General features: G+C 47.9%; 2 protein-coding genes across 4 annotated transcripts in view; one reads left to right on the top strand and one right to left on the bottom strand.

Moving 5' to 3' along the window:
• Positions 1 to 957: 957 nt before the first annotated feature.
• On the bottom strand, positions 958 to 4,045 carry eef1a1l3 (eukaryotic translation elongation factor 1 alpha 1, like 3). Of its 2 annotated transcripts, XM_072378444.1 has the most exons (7): positions 3,550 to 4,045; positions 3,299 to 3,478; positions 2,934 to 3,230; positions 2,711 to 2,861; positions 1,607 to 1,863; positions 1,301 to 1,535; positions 958 to 1,231 (listed from the first exon to the last, which is right to left on the bottom strand). In XM_072378444.1, exons 1-7 carry the CDS (start codon positions 3,691 to 3,693, stop codon positions 1,122 to 1,124), a joined length of 1,374 nt encoding a protein of 457 aa, XP_072234545.1. In that variant the 5' UTR covers positions 3,694 to 4,045; the 3' UTR covers positions 958 to 1,121. The 2 variants fall into 2 exon arrangements, with proteins under 2 accessions (XP_072234545.1, XP_072234544.1); XM_072378443.1 differs by having other exon boundaries at positions 2,711 to 3,230.
• Positions 4,046 to 5,783: 1,738 nt separating this feature from the next.
• The window catches only part of fam49bb (family with sequence similarity 49 member Bb), a 34,929-nt gene continuing 15,660 nt past the window's right edge, over positions 5,784 to 25,052 (top strand). The window contains exons 1-2 of one of the 2 annotated variants that reach the window (XM_072378437.1): positions 5,784 to 5,893; positions 16,332 to 16,423. The gene's annotated coding sequence lies outside the window, so the exon portion shown is untranslated. The remainder of the gene's footprint in view (positions 5,894 to 16,331; positions 16,424 to 25,052) is intronic. The other variant, XM_072378438.1, reaches the window with a different exon arrangement.

Genomic DNA, 25,052 nt, shown 5'->3' with positions numbered 1-25,052 from the left:
TCATCAGGACTCTAGAAGCTCCAATATATAAGCTGCAATATATTCAAAACAGCGCTGCCAGGGTCCTGATCTCCCCCCCCCCATATTTAATCACTGCACCAGCTCCCCGTCCCACCTACAAACTCCTGCTTCTCACCCATAAATGCATCCATGGACCCACATACCTCTGAGAACTCATCCCCCTACAGATCCAAACACCTCCAGGTCCCAGGCTCTCCATCATGGGGGGGGGCAGAGCCTTCTGCTCGGCCTCCCCACCCAGCTGAGGGCCATTCAGAGCCAAGACTCTTTTAAAACAGGCCTAAAACCTTTTTATTCAGAAAGGCTGTAAAGATTGCTGATTTTTAATTTTGTCCTAACTTGTAGCACTTTGAGATCTTATCAATGAAAAGTGATTAAATTAAATTATAAATAGAAGAAATATGGTTCATGCCTCAGTATCAGGATAAATTTAAGACATCCTTCAGAGATTTTACTCTGGAATCTTACCCAGTTCATAATTTACAGGTTTTCCTGCAATTCTGTTAAAAGGCCATTTAAGTTAAGGGCTAAATTGTCTCATCTTTAGTGAAATATGGCTCCACATCACATAATACTGAAACCTGAGAAGTTTTAGAAGTGGCAACACTGTCAGGAAGTCTGTCATCAACAAGCTGGAGCCTGAAGCAGCTGATGGACAGTTTAGTTTAGCCAGATTTACCCCTACAGCCAAGTTAAAGTCACTGTGGGAAGTCAAAGTACCCAAAGACTGTACAAGAAGCAGGGTCCAAAGGCAAGGCATCCATATTTAAATCCACTCCAGGCATGAAACCCCTTAAACTCACTTTGAAACATGTAGGCCAGCTATAATTTTTGCTTAAAAGGAGTCAAAAGTTTGCACTTAACTGGTGATAAATCATTTCAGGTGAAAGTTTCCATTAAAACGAACTACAAACTATACTCTTCACAGCATTTTATTTGGATAAGCTCAGTTAAACCAGAAAACACTGCAGCATGATATTAACACAGGAATATCATACACCTTAAAGAAAACACAAGCACTTTGTGCCACAACACAAAGGTTCCACTTTACCAAATAAAAGGGTTTACGTGCAGCATTACCAGAATACTGGGAACAGAACTTATTTGCACACTTGAGCTTTGCGTGGAGCTTTTGAGCCCTGCTCCTTCTCCACAGATTTGATGATCCCCACAGCCACCGTCTGCTTCAGGTCCCTCGCTGCAAAGCGACCTGTGGAGGAGAGACGGTTAGACGGGAGCATTATCCTGGATCAGTGTCACTCTGAAGCTCGTACTCTACCTAAAGGAGGATATGTGAAGAAGCTCTCCACACACATGGGCTTAATGGGGACCAGTTTGACTGTGGCAGCATCTCCAGACATCAGCATCTGCGGGTGGTCCTCCAGTTTCTTGCCCGTGTGGCGGTCAAGCTTCTCCTTCAGCTCAGCAAAGCGGCAGGTGACGTGGGCGGTGTGGCAGTTGAGGACGGGGGAGTAGCCCGCTTTCACCCTTCCTGGATGGTTCAGGATGATCACCTGAAGATGTCAGAGGTCAAATCAGTTCAAAGAGCGAGGGAAGAGGTCCAGTTTGACTGGACTGAACAAACCTGAGCTTCAAAGCTGCGGATATCCGATGGCGGGTCCTGCTGGGCGTTCCCGGCCACGTCCCCACGCCGCAGGTTCTTCACAGACACGTTCTTGATGTTGAAGCCAACGTTGTGCCCCGGCAGGGCGGTCTGCAGGCCCTGGTGGTGCATCTCAATGGACTTGACCTCCGCAGTAAGCTTGGCCGGCGAGAACATCAGGGTCATGCCAGGTTTGAGGATGCCGGTTTCAATTTTGCCGACTGGCACCGTCCCAACCCCTGAAGAGAAGAACACTTACAGTTCCTGGACACCCGTTTAAAAACAGGTTCTAGTTCTGCTAAACCACCCCCCTCCCTGGGCCTCCCGCTACCTGCGCACCCCTCCCCGGGGCCGGGCCTCCTCCCCGCTACCTACGCACCCCTCCCCGGGGCCGGGCCTCCTCCCCGCTACCTACGCACCCCTCCCCGGGGCCGGGCCTCCTCCCCGCTACCTACGCACCCCTCCCCGGGGCCGGGCCTCCTCCACGCTACCTACGCACCCCTCCCCGGGCCTCCCCGCTACCTACGCACCCCTCCCCGGGCCTCCCCGCTACCTACGCACCCCTCCCCGGGCCTCCCCGCTACCTACGCACCCCTCCCCGGGCCTCCCCGCTACCTACGCACCCCTCCCCGGGGCCGGGCCTCCTCCCCGCTACCTACGCACCCCTCCCCGGGGCCGGGCCTCCTCCCCGCTACCTACGCACCCCTCCCCGGGGCCTCCTCCCGCTACCTACGCACCCCTCCCCGGGGCCTCCTCCCGCTACCTACGCACCCCTCCCCGGGGCCTCCTCCCGCTACCTACGCACCCCTCCCCGGGGCCGGGCCTCCTCCCCGCTACCTACGCACCCCTCCCCGGGGCCGGGCCTCCTCCCCGCTACCTACGCACCCCTCCCCGGGGCCTCCTCCCCGCTACCTACGCACCCCTCCCCGGGGCCGGGCCTCCTCCCCGCTACCTACACACCCTCCCCGGGGCCGGGCCTCCTCCCCGCTACCTACGCACCCCTCCCCCTCCCGGGCCTCCTTAATGGCCTGACATGAGCAGTTTAAGTAATTACACCCAACTAAAGCCGACCACGGGACACCTTACCTCCGATTTTGTACACATCCTGCAGAGGTAGTCGCAGCGGCTTGTTGGTTGTCCGTACAGGTGGGTGAATGGAGTCCAGCACCTCCAGCAGAGTCTTCCCACTTGAAATCCCTTCCCTTCTCCTGACTTTCCAGCCCAGGTACCATGGCATCTGCACACATTCCCACCTGTAACACGCTGCATGGCAACATCTGCCCGCAGCTGGAGCCTGAAACGCCCTTACCTTCTGGGTGGCGGTGATCATGTTCTCCCCGGTCCAGCCGGAAATCGGAACAAACGCCACCGCAGCGGTGTCGTAGCCGATTTTCTTGAGGAAGCCGCTCACGCCTCGCACCACCTCATCATAGCGCTTCTGGCTGTAAGGCGGCTCAGTCAAATCCATCTTGTTCACGCAGACCATGACTTGCTTGACTCCCAGAGTATAAGCCAATAGGCCGTGTTCCCTGGTCTGTCCGCTTCTGGAGACGCCGGCCTCGTACTCTCCTTTGGCCGCAGAGACCACCAGCAGGGCCACATCCGCCTGAAACAGCGCAGCTTCTCAGAATACCGCCCCGTCACGGAAATGAGGGAAAAGGCCGTCATATTTACCTGAGACGTCCCAGTAATCATGTTTTTGATGAAATCGCGGTGGCCCGGAGCATCAATTATGGTCATCGTGTATTTCTGGGTGTTGAATTTGAGCAGTGAGATGTCGATGGTGATGCCCCGCTCCCGCTCAGCCTTCAGTTTGTCCAACACCCAGGCGAACTTAAAGGAGCTCTTCCCCACCTGCAACGCAAAGAAAGACCAAGTCAAGCCGCCCTTTAACACAGGTTTAACAGCGTGTTTTAGCCTCTTACTTGAGCCGCAGCCTTCTCAAACTTCTCCAGTTTCCGCTGCTCAATGCCGCCACATTTGTACACGAGGTGTCCGGTGGTGGTGGACTTCCCGCTGTCCACGTGGCCAATCACCACCACGTTGATGTGAGTCTTCTCTTTCACCATAGCTGCACAAATTGGTCAACTATAGAGGTTTTTTGTCCCGTTTAGAAACAAACGTTTGCTTTTCTGAAATGTTCTTTCAAATGGACCAGCTCGGCCGCCTCAGCGCGTCTTTATGGGCCGCGACGCACAACTGGAGACAGCTGCGCTGCGTAATCAGGCTTAATTAGTGTCCGTCTGTGGTGAAAACTGTACCCTGAAGTGGTTTAATAAACGCCTTGTTGCGTCTTTTAGGTTGTGAACAACACTGAGTGGCAAGAAAAGCTCCATCTTGAACTTTGATCAACAAGCAGCTGTTAAATAAATGAGATAATTATCTGAAAATAGACGGAAACCTTTGAACCAGTCCCGGTATGTTGGCTCTCCATGATCATCCAGCACTGCGGAATGAAACAGGAAGGACAAAAAATAATTTTGCTTTATATTCCAGAAGCTGCTGATTGTTTTTTCTTATTAAAATCTCTGTTGTTACGACTATGCAGCAGAAAAATAACAAAAATGTGGAATCAAGGATGTTCATTTAGCTGTTTTAATCCCAGATTTGACAGAAAACAGTTTTATTTAACTGCTAAATTTACATGACTAAGCAAATACTTGCACAAGTCTAAATATACTGATGAGTCTGCGGTTAAAAAGCGTTAAAAACAGAGTTTTCTGAGCTGTTGCACCTGCTGATTGACAGGAAACATGGGCCCAACGAGAGAGCTGTCAGAGGAAACAAAGGACAGGACAACAAGACTGCTTCAGGAAGGTAATTCAGCTCAGTGCAGCACAAGATGCTGGTTGATCCTCGTAAAATGTGTCTGACATCTGGAGCAAGAGCAAATAAATTAGGAGGGTTGTAAAAGGGAAACAAACAGGTCGATCAATTTAATGTCAAAGTGTCAAAGAGATGGAAAACTCAAAGCCTGAAAATAGAAAATACACAACAAAATAAATTAAAAACAAGGGAATTGATTCAAATCCAGAACGTAAACCATCACTGACACCTAAACGGAAGAAAACACGGTCATGGTGGGCCGATGGAAGCAGTCGTGGACTGTGGATGGTTGGAAGAGAGCGAGATTCAGAGATGAATCACCAAGGAGACGATGCAGGAACTTTAGTTTGGTCCAATGAAACATAAAAAGATGACTACTTAGAAAAAAACAACAGGTATATTTCACAATCAGATGATATGAGGTTGGGTTAAAGTCAATGAACTGATGGATAATGTGCATTACATCATGCTGAGGTCATTTTTCAGGATGATAACTCATCTTCAAGCCTTTTTTTTCCCACTTCAGTGCTCAATTAAAGGATTTAACTTGGTTATTTCACCTCTTTTCTTCCACAGAACTGACTGTAATGGTAGTCAAAGCACTTTTTACCCTCAACCAGTATCACCTCTATCCAGAAAGTAACCAGCTTGTGCTCACAGTTACATTAGAAAGAGCCTGGAGGTGAGTTACAGCACTGTAACACGAGCCTTTAAAGCTGTAAAAGGTCTGTATAATGCCCAATATGTGGCGTGGCCACAGCTATGCTCACATATCACAAGGTTTTTTTTAACAAAACTAAGGTAAAAAGTCAAATAAATGAACATTTGCAGCTTTTCTGCTGTTGTGTGGCTTTTTGATCACATTTTATATTATGAACATCAGTAAAAATCTGTTATTTGCCGCTTAAAACTTGTAAGAATTGTAAGAATAGATATTTTGCTTTTAAACAACTTTGTACAGCTAAATAAGTGAAGTATTTGGGGGTCCAGTGGCACAACAGCGCCCTCTGTAGGCTTTATTTTCCCCACTCTTGCCCAAGGGCACTTCGGTGGAGTGACTAAACCTCCGTTATCTGGTTAGAGGGCAAAGTACTGGAACTAGTGTTAATGTTTAGAAGCCCCGACCGAAGCAGCGGTGGGATTTATTGACAGCCTTAGTTCAGTAGTAATCCGCTGGAAGTGACCGTTAGAACAAAGGAGCAGGTGCTCTCTGGCCGGGCGGGTCCGTTTCTCAGACCGGAAGGGAGGGTGTGTAACCGTCCGCCCCGCGCTCCGCGCCCAGCCGTTGAGCAAACCGAGCCCACCCCCGGACCACAATGACGCTGGATAACTAACCCGGAAACAGCAAATCAGCAAATCGCTTTTCTTCTCCTCTGAGTCCATACCGCTGCTTCCAGCGTGGTATCCAGACATCGACTGCCGTGGTTCTCAACGAGCATCAAGGTAAAAAAAAGAGAAGAAAATACTGCTTTTTCTCGCCTTTTTCCTGTTTCTCAACTAGCCGGCTTTACTATCCACCGGTTGCCATTCACCGAAGCTTGTTTTGAGCGACACAATTAGCCGCTCAGAGGCTGAATTAAACGCATTCAGGTGAAGCTACACCCACGGGTCCTAAAACTAACTGTATGGTTGAAATAGCGGCGATGAATAGCGTCTCATGCTGAACTTGCACCGTTAACTTCCCCTTTTCAGAGCCGCGGCGGCACCGCCAGCCGGATTCTTCTCTTATTTGTCCAGAGGCTTTGAATCTGACATGCTTTGCCCACAACGTGCTGTTCCAGCCAGGCTATCAGCTGTGTTTGCATTGTGTCCACAGTTTTAAACTCAGCGTAGGGCTCGATCTGGGTCCGCTCGCTTAACAGGCAGCAAATGATGCATCATTAAAGGAAACGCACACACTGACAGCTGGGGCTTGTTTGGAGCTGGTTTGTCTTTGATGATCGTCACTCTGATCACTGCAGATGATGAGATTTGGCCAGTTTTCAACGTGTGCGCGTATTTGGACTAAATATACAGCGCAGAACCGCATGCAACCAGCATATAAACGTGTAATCTGTTATTTTATTAGAGGTTAAAGCACTAGTTTCCGTATATTCTGATGTCTAGTCTAACGTTCTGCACGGAGGCTGGAAAAGACATTATAAAATACATGAAATGAATGTGAAATCATTAACCCAGCTCCGACCCAACCTGCGGGTCTTGAATATCTTTAAATTTGACTTAAAGGTGGATTTCTCTGGAGTGTGCCAGTCTTTGCATCTCTTGCAGCCACAGGACCATAACACTGAAGTGCATCTGACTTACTTCCCGCCTCGTGTCTGTAATGGTGCCGGAAAGTGGAAGTGAAACTTCCAGGCAGATTGTGAAATTGCAGCATCTACATTAAAGGTGTCTCAAAGGGCTTGGAGTGTCTACTTGGATAACATAAGACCATTTTAGTTGGGGGCAGGGGAGGAAAAGTGGAACCAAAGATGTGAAGAATCTGTTTTCTGATGAGGATGAAGAGCGACCGGCTGCCAGCCAGCACATGATGTCAAAGCTTCCTCAGCATTCGTCCCCAGAACCGGGGCTTTTGTGCTTTGTTGCTGACTTTGCAGCTGAGTTACGACATCCCATCATCTCAAAGATTTGCATAGACACAGCGATCCTAAGCCTGGATCCACAGAGCCTCACGTCCCTGAAGCTGCACACTTCAGCTGAGACTCGGTGAATATATTCCAGCTCCGTTATCTTTTGTTTGTTATGGAGAATATGCACTGAAGCCTGCGTTAATCTATTTTTCCGTGCCGGATTTAACCTTCCAGCTGACTTCCACCTGTTTTACTGCGAAAGGCTGCAGAAGGAAACTCATTCTGGATCATAACGATAACTCTAAAAGTACAAGGTTGCCACACGGTGCGTCATCTTGAGCTTACTTCCTGTTATACTGAGCAACTTTACAGCTCGTTTGGTGTTTAAATCGGTTGATATTTCACTCTCAAACCAGCCAGAAATGAGACTCATCCAGTAGTTTCTGGATGTTTTGCTGTAGACTTCAGCTCCTCGTGTTGCTAATGAATAAAAAGGCAGCTCCAGCTCCAGGGCTGGAGGCTGGAGAAGGGTTTCTGGGGCCGTGCACATCTTTTTCTGTCTGTAATCTCAGATATTTGAAGCAAGCCGGCATGTTCAGTGACACATTCTTCCAGGTTATTCGAGCTCTTGGTGTTTTGAAATCTCTTTGCTTCAGACTTTCAAAGCTTTCTGGAAGACATGACAGCACCTGACTGGTGCCGATTTGAAGATCTCAGACGTGGTGAAACTTGTTGCTCCCTGTGTCATACCAACAGAAACGGGTCAGATAAAAGGCGGAGGGAAGAAAACCCGCTTTCTTCCCTGTTTTCGGGAAGTGAGCGTCGTGGAAAACCGGCGGCAGAACTGACAAAAGCGGCAGAAGTGACGAGAAATGTTGTTGCATCAGTGGCGTAATGCTTTATTTCAGTGAGTGAAGCAACCCTGGGGGGGGGCGCACTTCACCTGGCAGCACCTCATGAGTCCCAGTTAGCTGCAGGTACAGACCTGCAGGTGCAGTTGGGCTCGACCTTTTCCTAGAAGCTAAACCGGCAGCCGTGCTGGAACGCCGTCGCACTCTGAAAGTCACTGAAACGCCTTTTTGTCATGAAGAGACGGAACAAAGCAGAGGTTTCCCTCCTACTTCCTCCAGCTCATGTGCGGACAGCTGTTTATGCTACAGCTGGAGTGAGATGTTGGTTAATGTGAATTATTAATCATGTTTCTGGTGCTCTTCCCTGAGGGCTGCTGCTCTGATGTTTTCATGCCACGGACAACGCTGCAGAATGTCTTATTTGTGGCCCTGAAAGCTGCACAATCTTAGTTTGGAAGGAGGCTGCCGGTACCGATGGTTCTGGCACACATTCTGCTGGCCTCGCAGGAAAGTCCCATCGACACAGAGGGGTCCGGACGCCTCTTTGCAACCAGACCCGGTGTTTCTGAGCGCTGTGCCTCAGGTGGGGTGACTGCAGATATTCGCTGTACAAACTGCATTTTAAACCCCATTACAGCAGCAAGTGGGTCCACACAGAATCCCTGTTGCACGTTCAGCTCTTGCACCGTTGGGGGGTTTTAATGTGGATTTGGGGCATTTCCAGCATGCATTTATTTCCTTCACAGTAGCTGCTCTCTTGGAAGCCATCCTTTGAGTTTCAGGCGCCGTATTCCACTCCGAGGAGCGTTTTGGGACAGCTGGACACAGAGAACAGGCTCTTTTACAGGCCTCTCAGTGTCCGTCTCCTTGTATTTCATACACTAATGTGAGTATTCCTGCAGAAAAGAGCTGTTTGGATTAGCATCGTCTCTGGGATCCTGTTCAGCACCTTTCTCGTGGCGTGGCCTAATCCAGCAGAGATGGACGCTTTCCTCTCTCACTTTCAGACGTGTTTCATGTTGCCGACGTGATGCTTTTAAAGGTCTTTGGCGTGCAGCTTCGTTATCTGTTCACCATCTAGTGAAGTCATGTCGTTTTAGGCTCACGGAAACTTGTCATTCCACAGTTTACGGACTTGTCTGTGTTTCTTCTTCCTGTCTTGAGTCCTCCCCTGGTTGCTCTTGCATGCCTGCTCTTGTCCATCAGCCCATCGGAGGAGAACTGATGACATGCTTAAGTGGGAGGAACTGTGTGCCTTCCTCTGTGTGTCCGTCTTTCAGCTTCTATGTTTGTTCACATGGCTGCAGTTTTAAAGCTTTAAAATAAAGTTTTTAAACCCTGTTGACGCGTGCAAATATTGAGCTTTTCTACCTTTTTTACTCATAATTCTAATAAGTAGCCAACGGCAGGACTCACCGAGTTTGGATTCAAACAGCTTTTATTATTAATTAATTAAGTTTCGGTGCAATCTGTTGGTTTCCTTAGCTCGGATATTATTTTTTAATTGGCTCCATATGAATTAATTGGATTATGATTACAATTAATTGCATTCCAATTGGCTTGAATTGGACTTTATTACTTAAGTGCCTTGAGATGATAATTGTTGTAATCTGGCGCTTTATAAATAACATTTTATTGAATTGAATTAACCGTTTTCTTGTGTCGTCAAACTAAAGAGTCGGCGTGAAACATTGGAACCAGGTAACCACCACATTTGAGCCGTTTTAAAGGTTAAATAAACCATTTTCTGTGTTAATCAGTAGCTGTGTGAGGATGGCGTCTCACTGAGATTAATGAGGGAGTCACTCCCTCTGTGAGTGTTGCAATCCGAGTCTCTCTGTTCTCCCACCATTCGTGCATGTCAGTGCATGTGAGTGCACGTGAGCATCTGGTGTGCAGTGTGAACATCCAGAAAAGCATCCATGTGTAGAGTGATGACATCAGAGTAAGATTTTGGTTTTTGCTGCTTTTTGTCAGACTGAGATTCTGCTTCTGTGGTTTTTTTTAAATTTCTTTGCTTATTTTTTTAAATTTTGGGTATAAAGAGTTTATTTTGATGTCATTTTGAGGGGAAGTTGAATTGATTGCATATTCAAGCCTTCATTCCTTGACAGAGCTCTGACTTGGGCTGATTTTATTACCTCTGCTCAGCCCACTTATCTCCACACTCTGCCTGGCGTTTGTTTCTATAAGCTCTTTGTTTCTCGGTTTTATGGCAGCTGCGGTCCAATCTTAGCGGGCTGCGTTTCCTCGTTAGATAAAGTGTGAAAGGTATATGCAGCAGTTCAATCTTTGCATCCCTCCTTTAATAGTTGCTGAGTGTTTTGCTTTTAAATGAGCCGAAGGTGACGGGCTGGAGAGGCCCTGACTGTGGCTCATGTTCTCAGCCTTCGGCCATAATGAGCAACACACTCAGCCGTGCATTAGTCAGTGTGTGTTTGTGCCAGCCTCTGATCTGCAGCTCTGCCGGTAGACTCGAGCATTCCTCTCTACCTTCTCACTTCCGTCCTGTGGTGTTGGCTCATCTGAAAGCCTGAGCGTGCTCGTAATGAGAAGCCGGAGCGGGTTTGTGTGGCCATCTGAAGGCCTTCAACAGGATGCAGCAACATCTCCTCAGTGAATGTGGAAACAAAGCAGAAGGCACTTTGCATTCAGTCTGCCAGCATAAAGCTATAAATAACACAGAAAAACACACCTTTCACATATGTGCTGAAAACCGACAGAAGACGAGGTGTTGATTTTCCTCTCGATGCAGCTGGATTTAATTGCTTTACTGCGTTACAATAAATGACAAAATGACATGAAATCATTAAAAAAAACATCTATTTTGGCGCTCTGAACCTAGCATGACATCCTCGTGTGGCCACCCACATGTCGGCGGCCACGGAGCAGGCGTGTTGCTGCAGATGGCGTATCAGCGTGGTATGAACTCGCTTATTTAGCGTTGGACCGTTGCAGTGCTGCCCCCGCACCAAACCTCCATCCTCACATGGTGCTAAAACTCTGTTAGTTTCGCTTCTGCTTGTGCTGCATTTAATCAGCTCTCACATGTTGAACTTTCCACTGTACTGACACCTGAAATGTGCACCTTTTTTCATTAATTCGGGTAATTATGTTGCATTATTTTGGCCAAACTCTTTATTTTCGAGCTTCTTCATTCAATATCTTTATTTTTCAGCCTGAATCTTAGTCTTTAGCTAAAACTGCCACATGTTCTCTGATCTAGTTTTCCAGTTAACTAATAATAAGTTAATGAAACCATATCAGCTCTGGATTATGAAACATGTTTTATTCTTATTGCCCGTTTTAAATGAATTTAAATGGTTTTCTTTGCCTCCATTTATTCATTTTGTTCTAATCTTTTGAACCTCCAAAGCATCAGTAACTCTACGGTGGATGTCATGTTTCAGCCTTCTGTGTTTGAGCCTCATCTGAATACCGTGATGACGTATTTGCAGAGCTGCATTTCAGGCTCTGGCTGCATGACTGCCTGCAGCTGCCTGGGTGGTGCGAGTCCTGTTTTTGCAGATGAAGGCAGCCCTCGACAGGTTTATCTTTGGTGCCATTTCAGTCCGTTGGGACCGATCTGGGGGAGTTTTCTCAGGGAAATGATTGTCCACAGCGGCCGTGCTGCGCTCTGTGGGCTTCGGTGACGCAGTCGACGTCCCTCCTCAAACCGCCTCTCAACGGGCGAAGGAAAAGGGAAGTAGGGGTTGTCACGGCAACCCAAGTTGGAGGTTTTATTCAGTGGTGTTGAAACCAACCAATTCCATTCCTGCGTCACAAATAGACCTTTTTTTTTAAATTAATGCCACTTCTTTTGTGGGGTCAAGCCTCAGTTACATCACAGCAGGTTCCTCGCTGGGAGAGTAGCTGCTACATGCTACATGATGTCCACATCCTGCAGGTTTTAGACGTTCCGCTGCTTCAACACACCTGACTCAGATGTTTATGCATTTATCAGACGCTTTTATCCAAAGCGACTTACAAATAGGCAGATGGGGTAAGGGGGTCTTGCCTAAGGACCCCTACTGGAGATAGTACCTTTCATGCAGGGGATATGAACCCAGATCTCCCAGAAAGGTGGCAATCATACCACTAAACTATCCAGTCAGATCAGTGCATCATCAGCAGTCTTGTGCAGAACTTAACAATCTTTTGAAGAGATCCATTCAATCTGAATTAGGTGTTTATGTTTCTGTATTTAGCTTTTATCCAAAGTGACTTACAAATGAAGATATAACAGCTTTATAAAAAGCTAACAATAAGCTACATAGAAGGAACCCAGGAGTCCGACTCTGTCAGAGGGGACAGAGTAGAGATAGGGTGCAGGCATAGAAGGAAGAGCAGAAAGATAAAGTGCAGAGATAGAGGGGGTAGGGAAGGACAAGGTAAGTGCTGGGATAGGAGATGCTCTCTGAAGAGCTGGGTTTTCAGGAGCTTCTTGAAGATAGACAGGGACGCCCCTGTTCTGGTAGCGCTCGGTAGCTCATTCCACCATCGTGGAACGACACATGAACAGAGTTTGGATTGTCTTAGGCGTGGTGTAGGAGCTGCTAGACGACAATCCTGGGACCAACGGAGGGACCCAGTTGGGACAGAAGCCTTTGCAAGAGCCTTCAAGTAGATGGAGCCGTTCCATTAAGCACTTTGTAGCTAACATCAGGGACTTGGATCTGATGCTAAGGGCAGCCAGAGGAGCTCAATGAACAGAGGGGGGACGTGTTCTTTTAGGTGTGTTGAAGCAGGGAAAAATGTCTAAAACCTGCAGGACAGCGGCCCTCGAGGACGGGATGTGGACATCCCTGAGGTAGAGGCTGGAAAAGACCCAAATAGATGGAGTTCTGATTGTCTGCAGCTGCCGTGGAAAGGGGTCACTTCACTTTCGTGGTTAAAGCTCCTTAAACTAAACTGCTCCGTCATTTTCAGACTTTGCGCCAAGATGGAGGAAAAAATAAACTGAAACGGATCAAATGTGAGAATGTATGCGTCTTAGTTTCCATGGCAACCGGATTTAACCCATCATGTGGTGGAGTAAATGAAAACCAAATGTTCATGATATGCAGCCTGCTGCAGTTCAAGGATCTGAGAGCTTTTATTCAGTTGCAGAACCGCCTTAACGGGTTGGAGGGGTTCCCCGCCGGTCGGGTCGGGCTTAGCCTGAAGAAGAACCAGGAAGCCACCTTCACCACTCGCAGGGACGTAATCTGATGTGGGGCGGTAGGCGAAGGCGGGACCTGGGTGATGCAGACGGACTCTCGCTGGCGGGGAAAGAGCCTGAGCTGGAGTGTGAGGTGGAGCGGTACCAACCAGATGTTGGGCTCATCTCCACGCACAGCGTTGGCTCTGGAACCAAACTCCTGGAGAAGGGCTGGACTCTGAAGATCTTCATAAGCCCCGGGCTGAGCGCCTCTGTGTTGGAGTTCTTCCTTGTGAACAAGATGGTCGCCTCCCTATGGCTGCAAGTCGCAGCGTGGAAGGTTCTGACTGTAGGTTTGCCTTTGGACAGATGGGCGGGGCTTCGTCAGGGCGCTGCTCCGGTCCGTCGTGGTGAAGAAGGAGCTTGATTTACTGCTCCATCTTTCTTCCAACCCTCACCTGTGGCCACGAGATCTGGATCGTGACCGAAAGAACGAGATCCTGGATACAAGCGGCTGATATGGGTTTCCTTCGGAGGGGGCTGGGCTCAGATAGGGGGAGGAGCTTGGGGTGGAGCCACTGCTCCTCCACATCGAAAGGAGTCAGCTGAGGTAGTTTGGGCATCTGGTTAGGATGCCTCCGGGGGGTTTTCCGGTCCCGGGCAGACCCAGGACTTGTTGGAGGGATTTTATTTCCCATCTGGCCTGGGAACGCCTCAGGATCCCCCCGGAGGAGCTGGAGAGGGATGTCTGGGTTTCTCTCCTGGACCGATAAGTGGCTGAAAATGGATGAATAGCACCCTCATAGCTTCAATTAGCAACATTTGTTTGAGTCGTTGCATACATTTGTTTGTATTGTTCTTAGACTACAGTCGAGCTTTAATTGGGTCATCGTGGCGCACTTTTTAGGAAGTAACAACCTGAGGCAGAGAAATGAAAGAAACGGCAGGAAGTGAGACATGTTAATAGAAAAGTACAGACTTGGTTGTTGTTGCATGTACTCATCTGGCCCTCTGAGCTGGTCTTTAATGACTCCTTTCAAGCCTTTGTGAGGAGAAACGACTCCTCACGTGACTCATAGTTGGACTCCAAGGTGACTGAAATACCAAACCTCTGCACCCCCACAGCCAGCACTGACTCTGCTTAACTGTGCCGGGCTGTTTTTGTGATGGACCGGATTTAATTGTAGCTCGGAGGAATGACCACAGCTGAATCACACACTTGATTGAGCTCATCATGTGGCTCTCTGCCTGCAGCTCTGAGGTGAATGACAGCAGCCTTAGCTTAACGGTATGAGCCACAAACGATGCTTTTAAGAAGTGATGCCGACAGTAGGTACCGGTGAGGGGTTTCAGACGAGCTCGAGAGCCTGGGAACATTGGCTGGGAAAGAACCAAAGCTACAGCATTTAGTTTCACACTGTAATATTTTAGCTGTTGAGCGGATTGTGGGGACATTTTGCATATATGCAGCATTTTCTCAGCCTCTGCAGGGAAATGTCGGACGGATCAACATGAATTTCTCCCTGGATTTGGTGTTTAAAGCTGAAGATGGTCAGCCTGCCATGATTAGCTTGGTGATGTTAGCTCAAAGCTCAGCTGTGCAGACTGCAGCCTCACGGCTCATCTACCTCCATATGAGCTATTCAGACTCCTTTGTCTTTGACTTGGTGGGATAATTCAGTCTTAAACTCCACGATATATGTCAGTTCCTGCTGCTCCTCCATGACTACAAACTCAAATAAAAACAGGGTAATTCCAGTTTGAGCCAGTGGATCTGTTGCATCACTGGACAAACCTCACTGGCTGCTTTAATTATGCAACATAATGTCAACCACTGCGTTGCAAGCTGCCAGTTTGAAGCCTTAACATTTGCCATTTGGTCTTTTTGGAGCCAGAAGATACCTGGAACCTGATTGGAGGGAAATATTTGTGTTGGTGTTTAATTGAGGAATTACTGAGAATTAGTAACTTGTTAGTTGGTGTTTGTTGCCAGAAGTTTTTCTTCTCTTAATGGAGGCCATCATTCCTGCTGCACTTTAAGGCACTTAAGTATTGGCTCCACATTTCAGTGTGAGTGACCACATGAATCTTTTATACTCAGTCCACATATTAACGCACCGAATGCATGTAAATATGTGATATTACTCTGCTTTTTTCTCTGTGCAAAGTTCATGTGTAACAGCGAGTTTTTGAAGAAGTTTGCCCTCTTTTAACTGGCTTTCCTCTGAATAACTGGCTGCATCTGGTGCAGAACAGCTGCCTCTCGCCACACAACCTTCTTCATCGTGAAGTTTGAGCCGTTTGAGCACCTGGAGCTCCGTTCTAAACTAAAGCAAAATCCCAGAGAAGCTAGCTTGAAATGCTAACAATGCAGCTCCACATATTGTGGGCTTATCCCATGTAACCTCGTGTGCTTAGTCAGGAACTGGCCATATGTTGCGCTCCCCAGCTGTAGGCAGGATGCATAGCTGCCTCCCATGATGCCCTGCTGCAGATGTCAGGTCTGTTGGATTAGGAGCCAGGCTGTCCCTTTTCATTCTTTCAGCTTCAGAAGGATGTTTCTTTCTTTATTTCAGCGCCACCCTCTAGCTTTTCGTTAGTTTCCAGCCCCTTTCGCGGCGTCTCATTCTATCTCATCTCCAGCCGACTCCCAGCCCAGCTCTCACCGCCGATGTGGTTTTGAAGTTTCAGGTTTTGAAGTCTGATCACATTCATGCATGAGCAACACCGCTGCTGGTGCCGTGCATTTGTATGCAGGCTGGAGAAGGGAGCCTCGGCCGTAACAGTCCACTGAGCTTAAACTCTCAATCAGGGCTGCACAAGTTGTGAAACGAGGCTGTGGTTCGCAGAGAAGTGCGTTGAATCTTAAAACCGAGAGCCCCCCAAACATCCAGCTACACAACCAGCTGGGGGACTGAACTGAGCTTTAAAGGAGGAAGTAAGGAGAAAAACCAGAGTGAGTCATAGGAAGTATTGCACAATAGGAAGTGCTGTGCTTTTTGTTCAGTATCATTTAAAATCCTGCTGTTGGCGCACATGTCTGAGGCAGATGAAGGAAGACGGGTTGTTTCACACTTATTGTGGTATTTTTAGCTTCTCTGCTAATGTTTTTCCCTTTTATGACTCTGCAGTCTGCTGCAGCCAGTGTGCACGAAGCGTGCTCGTGGAGCTAAACCTTAAATATTCACCTTGTTTTACCTTAAAACAACATTTAAAGCATTTATTTGTCGTTTTTTCCCAGTCCTGCACATCCTATTCCTCTCAGAGCCTTGACTTTGACGAGTTAACTGATGTTTTCTCACCTTTGACCTGTGCTTCAGAGGCTGACCTCTGCTGGAGGACTGTGACCCGGGGCCACCTGCCAGGCCGGGCTTCCCTGCTCCTGACTGCCAGTCACACAGCTGCACCTCTGGTAAGCCCTCGCTGTTTTATCTCACACCTTATTGGTTAATTAAGCCACAGTTTTGACTTAAATATGAACAAGTTGTTTGTTTCTGTAACTCTTGGTTGTGAAAAGCATCCCCACTTCCTGCAGTTTCCTTGTATTATAAGGGAGGATAAATTCAGTTTATGCAGCACGTGCAAACATGGCTCCATTTAAAGTAGTTCACAAACTGCATGTCTTCAGTAATTCCATCAATGCAAAGTTTGACTGAGAAGCTATTTTTAACACGGCAGTGTTTTCCCCTGCTTTTACCACGTGATATCTGCTTTTATTTGGTTACACGTCTATTTATATCTATTCAAAGTTGCTCCTAATTTTAACTGGCTGATACTTTGTCATGTTTGCGTCTGCTTTCCCCAGTTATTGAACCGGTCATGGTGCACACTGATGGCTGTTTATTCAAGGCTTTTCCGGAAAATTGAGTCTCAAACATTTTGTTTTCATTCCAATATTTGCTTCACGTGTTGCATTCTTGACTTTCTCATTTCATGTTCAGAATTTGGAGAATGTGACGTGAAAAAATACATTTTTAGGAGGGAGTTATGTTTGATTTACATGGTTCTGAGTCTGGACTGTTTCTCTACTTGCTGTTCAGCTGAGTCTCTGACTCCTTGTCTGGTGGAAGGCGAGTTTATTTGTATTGTAAGGTGATTCAAAGTGCTTTACAGAGACATTAAAACAGAAGAAATAAAAAGCAGGATTTAAAGTTTAAACAAAAGAAAGAAATAAGAACAATAGATAAAATCAGGAGTTAAAATCTGATTCCGTTTTGAAACTCAAGCTTATTCAAAAGCAGCTGAAAATAGATGTTTCTTCAACCTGGACTTAAATACTGAGAGTTTCAGCTGATCTGAGGCTTTCTGGGAGTTTGTTCCAGACATGTGGAGCATAGAAGCTGAATGCAGCTTCTCCAGGTCTGGTTCTGACTCTGGGAACTGATAAAAAACCGGATCCAGATGACCTGAGGGGTCTGGGAGGTTCACAGTGGGTCAGGAGGTCACTGATGTATTTTGGACCATTCAGAGCTTTATAGACCAGCATCAGAACTTTAAAGTCTATCCTCTGATGGACCGGCAGCCGGTGGAAAGACCTCACAGCTGGACTGATGTGCTCCACTTCTTTGGTCTCAGTGAGGACTCCAGCAGCTGAGTTCTGGATGAGCTGCAGGTGTCTGACTGACTTTTTAAAGATGCTTTTACTATAATAAAACCGACTAAAGATGAATGCAGGGACCAGTTCTTCCAGGTCCTGCTGAGACATCAGATCTTTTAGCCTTGATATATTCTTAAGGTGATAGTAGGCTGACTTTGTTATTGCCTGAATGTGTTAATGTGGAAGTAGAAAGTTCCAGCCGCCATCCTCTTACCTTTCTGGGGTTTAAACATGACCAAACCCCCGTTTTAGAAGTCAATCAGTGGCTGGAGAGCCCAGATACAGCTGTGTCCTTACATAAGACTGCCTTTTGTTGCACCCTGGCCTATTATTATTATTCTAATGTGCTGCGCTGTGGGTGTATGCGTAATGCTGGCTCAGGAAATGAAGTGCATTGTGGGCCATAAAAGGGAGTTGAGTAATGTTGGTGCTTCCAGCTTCCTGTTCCCCCCCATGGCCGGTGTGTTTATGTAACCGGAGGGCAGGAGGTCAGCGCCAACACCGGCTTCAGGCACGTTGTGCAGTTACCTTTTAAAAGGAAAGATTAAAGCTGTTTCACGTCTTTTTGCAGGATTTCTACTTGAATAAAGTCCACTCTCCCCATTTCAGACCCTGATATTTCAGCAGTTCCCCTCAGGTTGTCTTTCCTCTCCTCATCCTATTCAGCATCCCACCGTTTCTCCCTACTCGCATGTGTGCCAGGCCTTGTTGTAGTTTCCTCCGTGTCTCCTTGGAGACTGTTACCATGACACACAGCTCGCACTGGATTGGCTGAGCTCTGGTGCTGGAATGCTGCGGCGTTTTGACAGCTAAGCCTCAGGTGGTGCATGTATGGAGCAGTATCCCCATGAGAGACCTCTGATGCGTGTGCATGTGTTTATAGGCTAATACCGTGCCGCCATAGCGCCTGAAAAGGCCTGAATGAATGACAAGCTGTTTTATTTGGCCCACGGAGCACGGGCCCGCGGCGGTGCATGGGAACAGTATATGTGCTGCATTATAGATGGAGAGTGGAGCTCGGCTAATGCAGCAGCCGGAGCTCTGTGTGAATAGATACGGGGTGGATTAGCTTTGCTAAGCTCGGGGAGGTGTGGTACGGTGTCCTGAGGTGAAGCTTTTCTTGGCTCTCATAACTGGGCCACTACCGCCCCCTGCTGGCGAAGCTTTGTACTGCGACATCTGAGGAGTTGGTCGATTGTGCAGAAAAAAAATCCAGTTTTTGTCGGTTTTGAGTCAAACATTATAAGTGAAAATATTTTCTTATTTTAAAAGAATTGAAAGACTTGTAGAATAATCTCAACTCTCGACTCCAGTCCTGACTCAGCAGGAAGATGCTCTCGCCTCCCTCTCGCAGCATCTGTAATTTGAGATGATACATCTGAGTGGATGTAATACGTTGAGTGGCTTGTTATGTCAGCTAAAAGCTCCCAGCTTCTCTTCGGTTATCTATTATTTACGCTGCTGGTGGTTGGACACTGTGTAACTTCCTGTCTCAGACCTCCAGCCATTCCTGTATATGTTGGAAAAACTTTAAGCTTGAAACATGGAAGTAAAATTCGGTTTTTAATCATTCGTGTTAGCATGCGAGCACCTGTCCTGAACTGGCTGCACGTGCAGCATGGATGCTTCCCCTTCCTTTTTAAAATCCCATGCTGCTTCTGTTAGAAATGTGTATTCTTTAAGCAGTTCAGAGTTGGTTTGTTGTACTTTACCTGTAATTTGACCAGAAACGGTCCAATGTGCTGCTATAAGGTTTGGGAGTGGTCTTCCTCTCCAGCTTTGCCTTGAGTGCACAGCCGTGTTCATCCTCCAGGTGGCACTCATCTCCTACAGAAGGAAACTGCAGGCACTCCTCAATCTGACACTCATCATCTCTCCAAAACCTCATCTGTGCCCCACCCAAAAATCCCGTCAGGCTACCGCTGTGCAGGAAAGTCAAAAATCCAAGGTGCTGTTCCTCCACGTTTCTTCAGTCTAAATCCGGCTTACTTTGTCCGAACAGCCCAAGAACCCTCATTCCCCGTCACACTCACATGTTCTGATATGCACAGGCGAGGTCTGCAGACGCCCCGATGTTGGCGAGTCACATTCAGTCAGAAGGTCAGTCCAGTAATGATGGCTGAGGGCTGCTTCTGCAGAAGAATGGGAGATCTGTGGGAATGGATTCAAGAGGCAACTGCCCCAGGGGGGGTTCTGCTTAGACCAGCGACAGTGAGTCAATGTGCCCTTCTTGATGATTTACTAACTCTACCCGGGAAGGAGTTGGAGGACTTTCAAGGGCAGGGCGGGGGGGGGTTTGCTTAGCAGCGGACGTTTGAACAAAACTGGTAAATTTGCAGGAAAGTTCACACAAATCCCACATAGTGCCTGTTACAGCTCGTCCTTTGCATCCATCACTTCGTGTTTTCACCTATTCTACGACTCGATATGATCATCCAGGCCCATGTCGCGTTCTAAGAAGTCTTCTTGTAGGCTTTTTATCCGTTAAACCCATCGATTTGGGATTAAAACCATCCAGGCCGTGTGTGTTTTGATGGGATAAAGTGTTGGGATTGGTGTGACTGGTAAGAGGCGCTAAGAGCCCCTTCATACGGCTCAGTTTCAATGAAACCAGCGTTTCAGGAGACTTGTGTATGCGCCTGTTGCCATGGTTTCCAACTTTCATCAGGTGCCGTCCAAAAAGAGGAGCTTAGCTCCCGCTTTCATCCTCCTCTCTGATGTGCCTCCATGGACAAACCGTCAGCTTCGGCGGTGATTGGGTTCATCAGGCTCCTGTGATGTGGCGCAGGGGATTGTTTTCATTTGGGTGGGGGGGGGGTATATATTTAGCTGCTTGTGTCGTTGCAGGAGTAAGATGAGATATTGCCGTCAGTTGTAATGAGTCAGTCCTCCTCTAGGTTTGTTTTGATTTGCCTGAATCTGGGTGAGGGGGGTATTAGTTGATGTTTACCAGGGTGTGAGAGCAGGGAGGCGTGGCCACGAGGAAATCGAGTTCACTTCACTCCCATAAACAAACAAACAGGCGGCTGCCTCCCCCTCTTCCATGGCTCCCCACCATGTGCCCTCTGAGCCCTTTTTGGTCAGCTGGGTAGCACTGACAGGGGGGGGTGGGGGAGGAGATGCTCCCCCATTTTCTGCCTGTCGAATCAGGACAGTGTCGGTGAGCTCCGGCGGGTCCAGGTCTGGCCGAGTGGGCTAATGCGATGTGGCGTGTCACCCGGGGAATCTAGGTCAAATTTAAAGCTGGCGAGCTCTACCCGCCTCTGCCGCAGTGTGACGCCCCAAATCCCCCCCCCCACCCCAACGCCAGACGCGCCGTAATATTCGCCACACATCCATACCTGCGCCACTCAATCTAAATATTTAATTCAGGCAAAAGCGAGCTACACGATTCCCCTCTCAGCCCCACATGACTTCAGACATTAAATCACACACAGACGAGCGCCTTGGCCCATCCCCCCACCCCCTCCACACCTCAGGCTCTCAGCCTGTCCACGGCGGGGCCACGTGACGCTCTGCTGGGGAAGGGAGGGCGTTGTTCCTCCTCCATAGTAAGGCGGCGGGGCACGTGGATCCTCATGCTGCAGCCCAGTAGTGGAATGTCAGCACTATCCCTGCCTCACATTAGCGAGCCGCCAGCCCCCGAGCCGTGTCTGTTGCCGCAGTGCTCGGTTTCAGCCGTGCGCTCGCTGGAGGGGAAGGACGGCGCTTGGAGACGTTAAAAGCCAGTGCCACGCAGAGGTCAGGCTGCTGCATGGGCGTGGTGCTGTTTGGGTGTCCTCACCACGTAGATCTGAAGCTCTGCACCACCCGCACTCTACTTTAAACCCACTCTTTTAACACTTTATCAGTATTTCCTGATGGTGACAACATGCATCTGCTCAGAAGAAGATTACTTGCTTATTTAATGGTATATAATTTTATCATTTCATTTTGAAAGTGATCATAAAATGTGTAAATTTGCTGAGCTGCACAGAAAAATCAAATGACTTCAGATCACTAAGTGCTCGCTGCTGGAATTAAATATTCCTCCACCGTCTGCAGTTGACTTTGCCCCCCTTTAATCCGCTGTTTTTGGCACATTACCTCATCTTTATTAATGTATTCCTACTACTACTGTACTCGCTCTTCACCCGGTGCCTGCTCCTGATTGGCTGCTGCAATGTTTTTCAATGGCTCCAAATTTTTTTGGACTCCATGGATACAGCGAGCTGTTGGTAGATCGGCTCGGCCAATGGGAGGGCTGCGCGGGCTCCGGCTTGCCAGATTCTGCCCCTGGCCTGGAAGCAGCCCTCCCTCCCTCACTACGAGCACGCAATGGCTCAGTGGGGGGGTTCAAAACAACAACAAGGGTGTCGTTGGGCTCGCTTTGGCGCCCGGGACATGCCAGGACTGCTGGGCAGCTTCTGAGGGTCTCTCTCTGATATGTCCCCGGCCAGCACTGCCCTCCATCTACTCCACCGTCACTAAGCAACCAGTTACACTGAGTTTGGCTCAGTTAGCGCACAGTTCTCCTTGAAGTTTGGTTAAGCTGCAAAGTCCGTGTTGTTTATGTAAGTTATTAACAGTTTTCAGGGAGCTGCAAAATGTCCCGACTCAATCGGCTCATTTTTTGCTCCATTTTGAGCTCCTCTGCTGGACTTTGAAGCTCTCAAATCCCCGTCCTTAAAATGACCTCGTTTCAAACGGCATAAGGGAGCAGCGCCGGGGCCTGAGAGGCTGAGCGCTGCGAGCTCAGGCTTCTCTGCCTGCCAGCTCCAGTCAAAGAGCGGCTGAGAGGTGGCAGCAGAGGACCAGAGAAGGCCTGGCGGTGACGGGCAGGGCCCACATCATCCAGCAGGGCAGGGCCAGTGACATCCCCTCTGAGGCTGCATCAGGTGCTGCTTCCTGACAGCCGGCGCGGCGCCGGCGTGGGCACAGTCAGACGTTCAGGTCACATTAGTGAGTTGTACGAAGACGAGGCTGGACAGGGCAGGTGGGTATTTGCAGGTGGTCTCTGGCTTTCTAGCACACGTCAGACGGTCCTCCAGCTAACAGTTATTTAGAGCTTAAAGTGACAAATGATTCAGAAAAATGTCTTTTTCAACCCTCACATCTTAAAATGGTCCAATCATCACAAACATTTCTCTGAGAAAGTAAAGAAAGGGCTCCACATTTCCCTGTTCTCTGCACACGCTGCAGCTCCTGCATTTTAAAGCCTCTGCTGCTGACTGTGCTTTACTCTGTCGCAGCACCTCCCAGCATCACCTGCGGTGCCATGATTCACCGTGTCACCACCGGCCCCCTCTCAGTCAGTTCAGCTTCCCCGCCGTCACCCATCTCAGGTGAGCGTCCTCCCGCCCTGTGCATCCCGTCCATCTCCACTCTGCCACCGGAGGTTAAATCTGTCTCCGCCGGATGAGCCTTGAAGCCGCTTCTTAGTACCAACTGCAGCAGATTTAACGAGCTGCTCTGCGCTCTCGAGGAGTCGCAGGATTCAGAGCAGAGAGCAGCTTGCAGCTGAGATATACGTTAAAGTTGCAGCATGTTTGCGGCATCCAGCCGGGCTACGAATGCAGCGTAGCTTACCGCTAAAGCTGGGAAAGTTTAGCTTCTGTCATAATTAATCTGCGAGTTAATTCATAGCTAAAACAAAGTTTTTAGGGCAGCGACGTGGCCTTTTGTTAAAGCTTTGAGTCTGACAGCAGTAAGCTGCTTCTCCTCATGGTTCATAATCAAATTCTTTGGGTCAGGATTAGATCTTCTCCCTGCAAACCTATTCAGTGGTTCATGAATTATGAAAAGGATATTGATGGCTGAAGGCTCTTAATGGAGCAGAAAGCTCAGTACGGGGGGGTGATACTGTGATATTATAAAGATAAATCTGCTCCTGAATATAACACATGGAGATGAAAGCATTAAAAAGAAAGTTTCCTTTTCTGTTTGATCACAGAAAGGCTCTTCTATGAATTGCCAGTGTCACAGTGTAGCAGTTTGCTTAATTTTGGCTCTTTTGCCAACTCTAATTTATCAGAAAAACATCCAGATGTTCTGTTCTGAGTCTTGTTGCTCCGCTAGCATGTGGGGAGCTGGAGATCTGGTGGATTACTGCCACTTTTAAGTAATTTCCACAGCAGTAAGACATTCCTTAGTTTTCTGGTGTCCCCATCGTTACATTTGATGCAGCCGAGAAAACTTTAGACTCGTTTCCAAGCCAATAAACAAGGACTTGGTGACACAGATCCTGCTCCATCCCTTCGTCTTATCTTCTGCTCAGCCGGTAAACACCAACCCGCCCTGCAGCCCCCCATCAAACATGCAGGAGACATCAAGCCAAATGTAAGCACCGATGCCAGCTCAGCTGATCCATCGTAGGTCAGAACCATCACCTGTGGGCGGGAACAACTGTTTGCATCAGTCACATCTCGCTGTGCACGAATGCACGGCCGTGTTTGTTAGCCATGAATGTGGATTTACAGATGGAGTTTTGCTGAGCCGAGTCTGTGGTTTTGATGCTCAAACCCTTCTGAACGATGCACACACTGTGATAAACCGCTGATCCGCCCACATTCAGGGCAAAACGAAGCATAAAAGAGCTGAATCCTACTGTAGGAAACCGATTAAAGGAGTTTTTAGAGGTGCAAACTTAAAGCAACAGTATCTTTATGCATTTAGCAGACGCTTTTATTAAAAGAGCTGAATCCTACTGTAGGAAACCGTTTAAAGGAGTTTTTAGAGGTGCAAACTTAAAGCAACAGTATCTTTATGCATTTAGCAGACGCTTTTATTAAAAGAGCTGAATCCTACTGTAGGAAACCGTTTAAAGGAGTTTTTAGAGGTGCAAACTTAAAGCAACAGTATCTTTATGCATTTAGCAGACGCTTTTATTAAAAGCGACTTACAAATAGGCAGATAGGGTAGGGGGGTCTTGCCTGAGGACCCCGACTGGAGGAAGTACCTTTAATGCAGGGGATTTGAACCCAGGTCTCCCACATGAAAGATGGAAATCATACCATTACACTATCCAGTTATGAGAGAAATCGTCTCTAAATTACACTGGAACACGTGAACCTGCTGCTTGGAGCCTCCAATGTAACACGAGGAACATGTAAGACCTCTTTAAATGGTTTAATTGTGACGTCATTCAAAGTGAAAAACCATCAGTGACACTTACATGCTTCTATTTCTGAGAAATATCAGTTTATTTTGGTTAAAAAAGCCAGGATATGATTTAAAATGATGACTTTCGGCACACTGAAGCCGTCTGTATTGGGTTGCTGCTGCCTTACATACAGAAAACACGAAGTTCTGTGGCTGCATCACGGCTCTGAGTTCTTGCACTACTAAGATATGTTGAATATTGATGCATGTTTCTGGTATCATGACCAGGACACGACACCTGAACTCTGCAGAGAAGAACAAGTGCATTTTAAAGCAGGTCTGAGTCTAAATGGCGGTTTTCTCT

This window comes from Leuresthes tenuis, unplaced genomic scaffold (genome assembly GCF_036924035.1).
Source record: "Leuresthes tenuis unplaced genomic scaffold, fLeuTen1.0.hap1 SCAF_24, whole genome shotgun sequence".
In the NCBI taxonomy this organism is placed as follows: Eukaryota; Metazoa; Chordata; class Actinopteri; order Atheriniformes; family Atherinopsidae; genus Leuresthes; species Leuresthes tenuis.
Note: the sequence above shows the minus strand (reverse complement) of the source record. Positions and strands in the feature narration are given on the sequence as shown.

Coding starts and splice junctions, on each gene's coding strand:
- eef1a1l3 (XM_072378443.1), bottom strand. CDS start 3,693: ATGGTGAAAGAGAAGACTCACATCAACGTGGTGGTGATTGGCCACGTG. Junction 3,479..3,549: donor TTGAGAAGGCTGCGGCTCAA/GTAAGAGGCTAA, acceptor TTTGCGTTGCAG/GTGGGGAAGAGCTCCTTTAA. Junction 3,231..3,298: donor TGATTACTGGGACGTCTCAG/GTAAATATGACG, acceptor GCGCTGTTTCAG/GCGGATGTGGCCCTGCTGGT.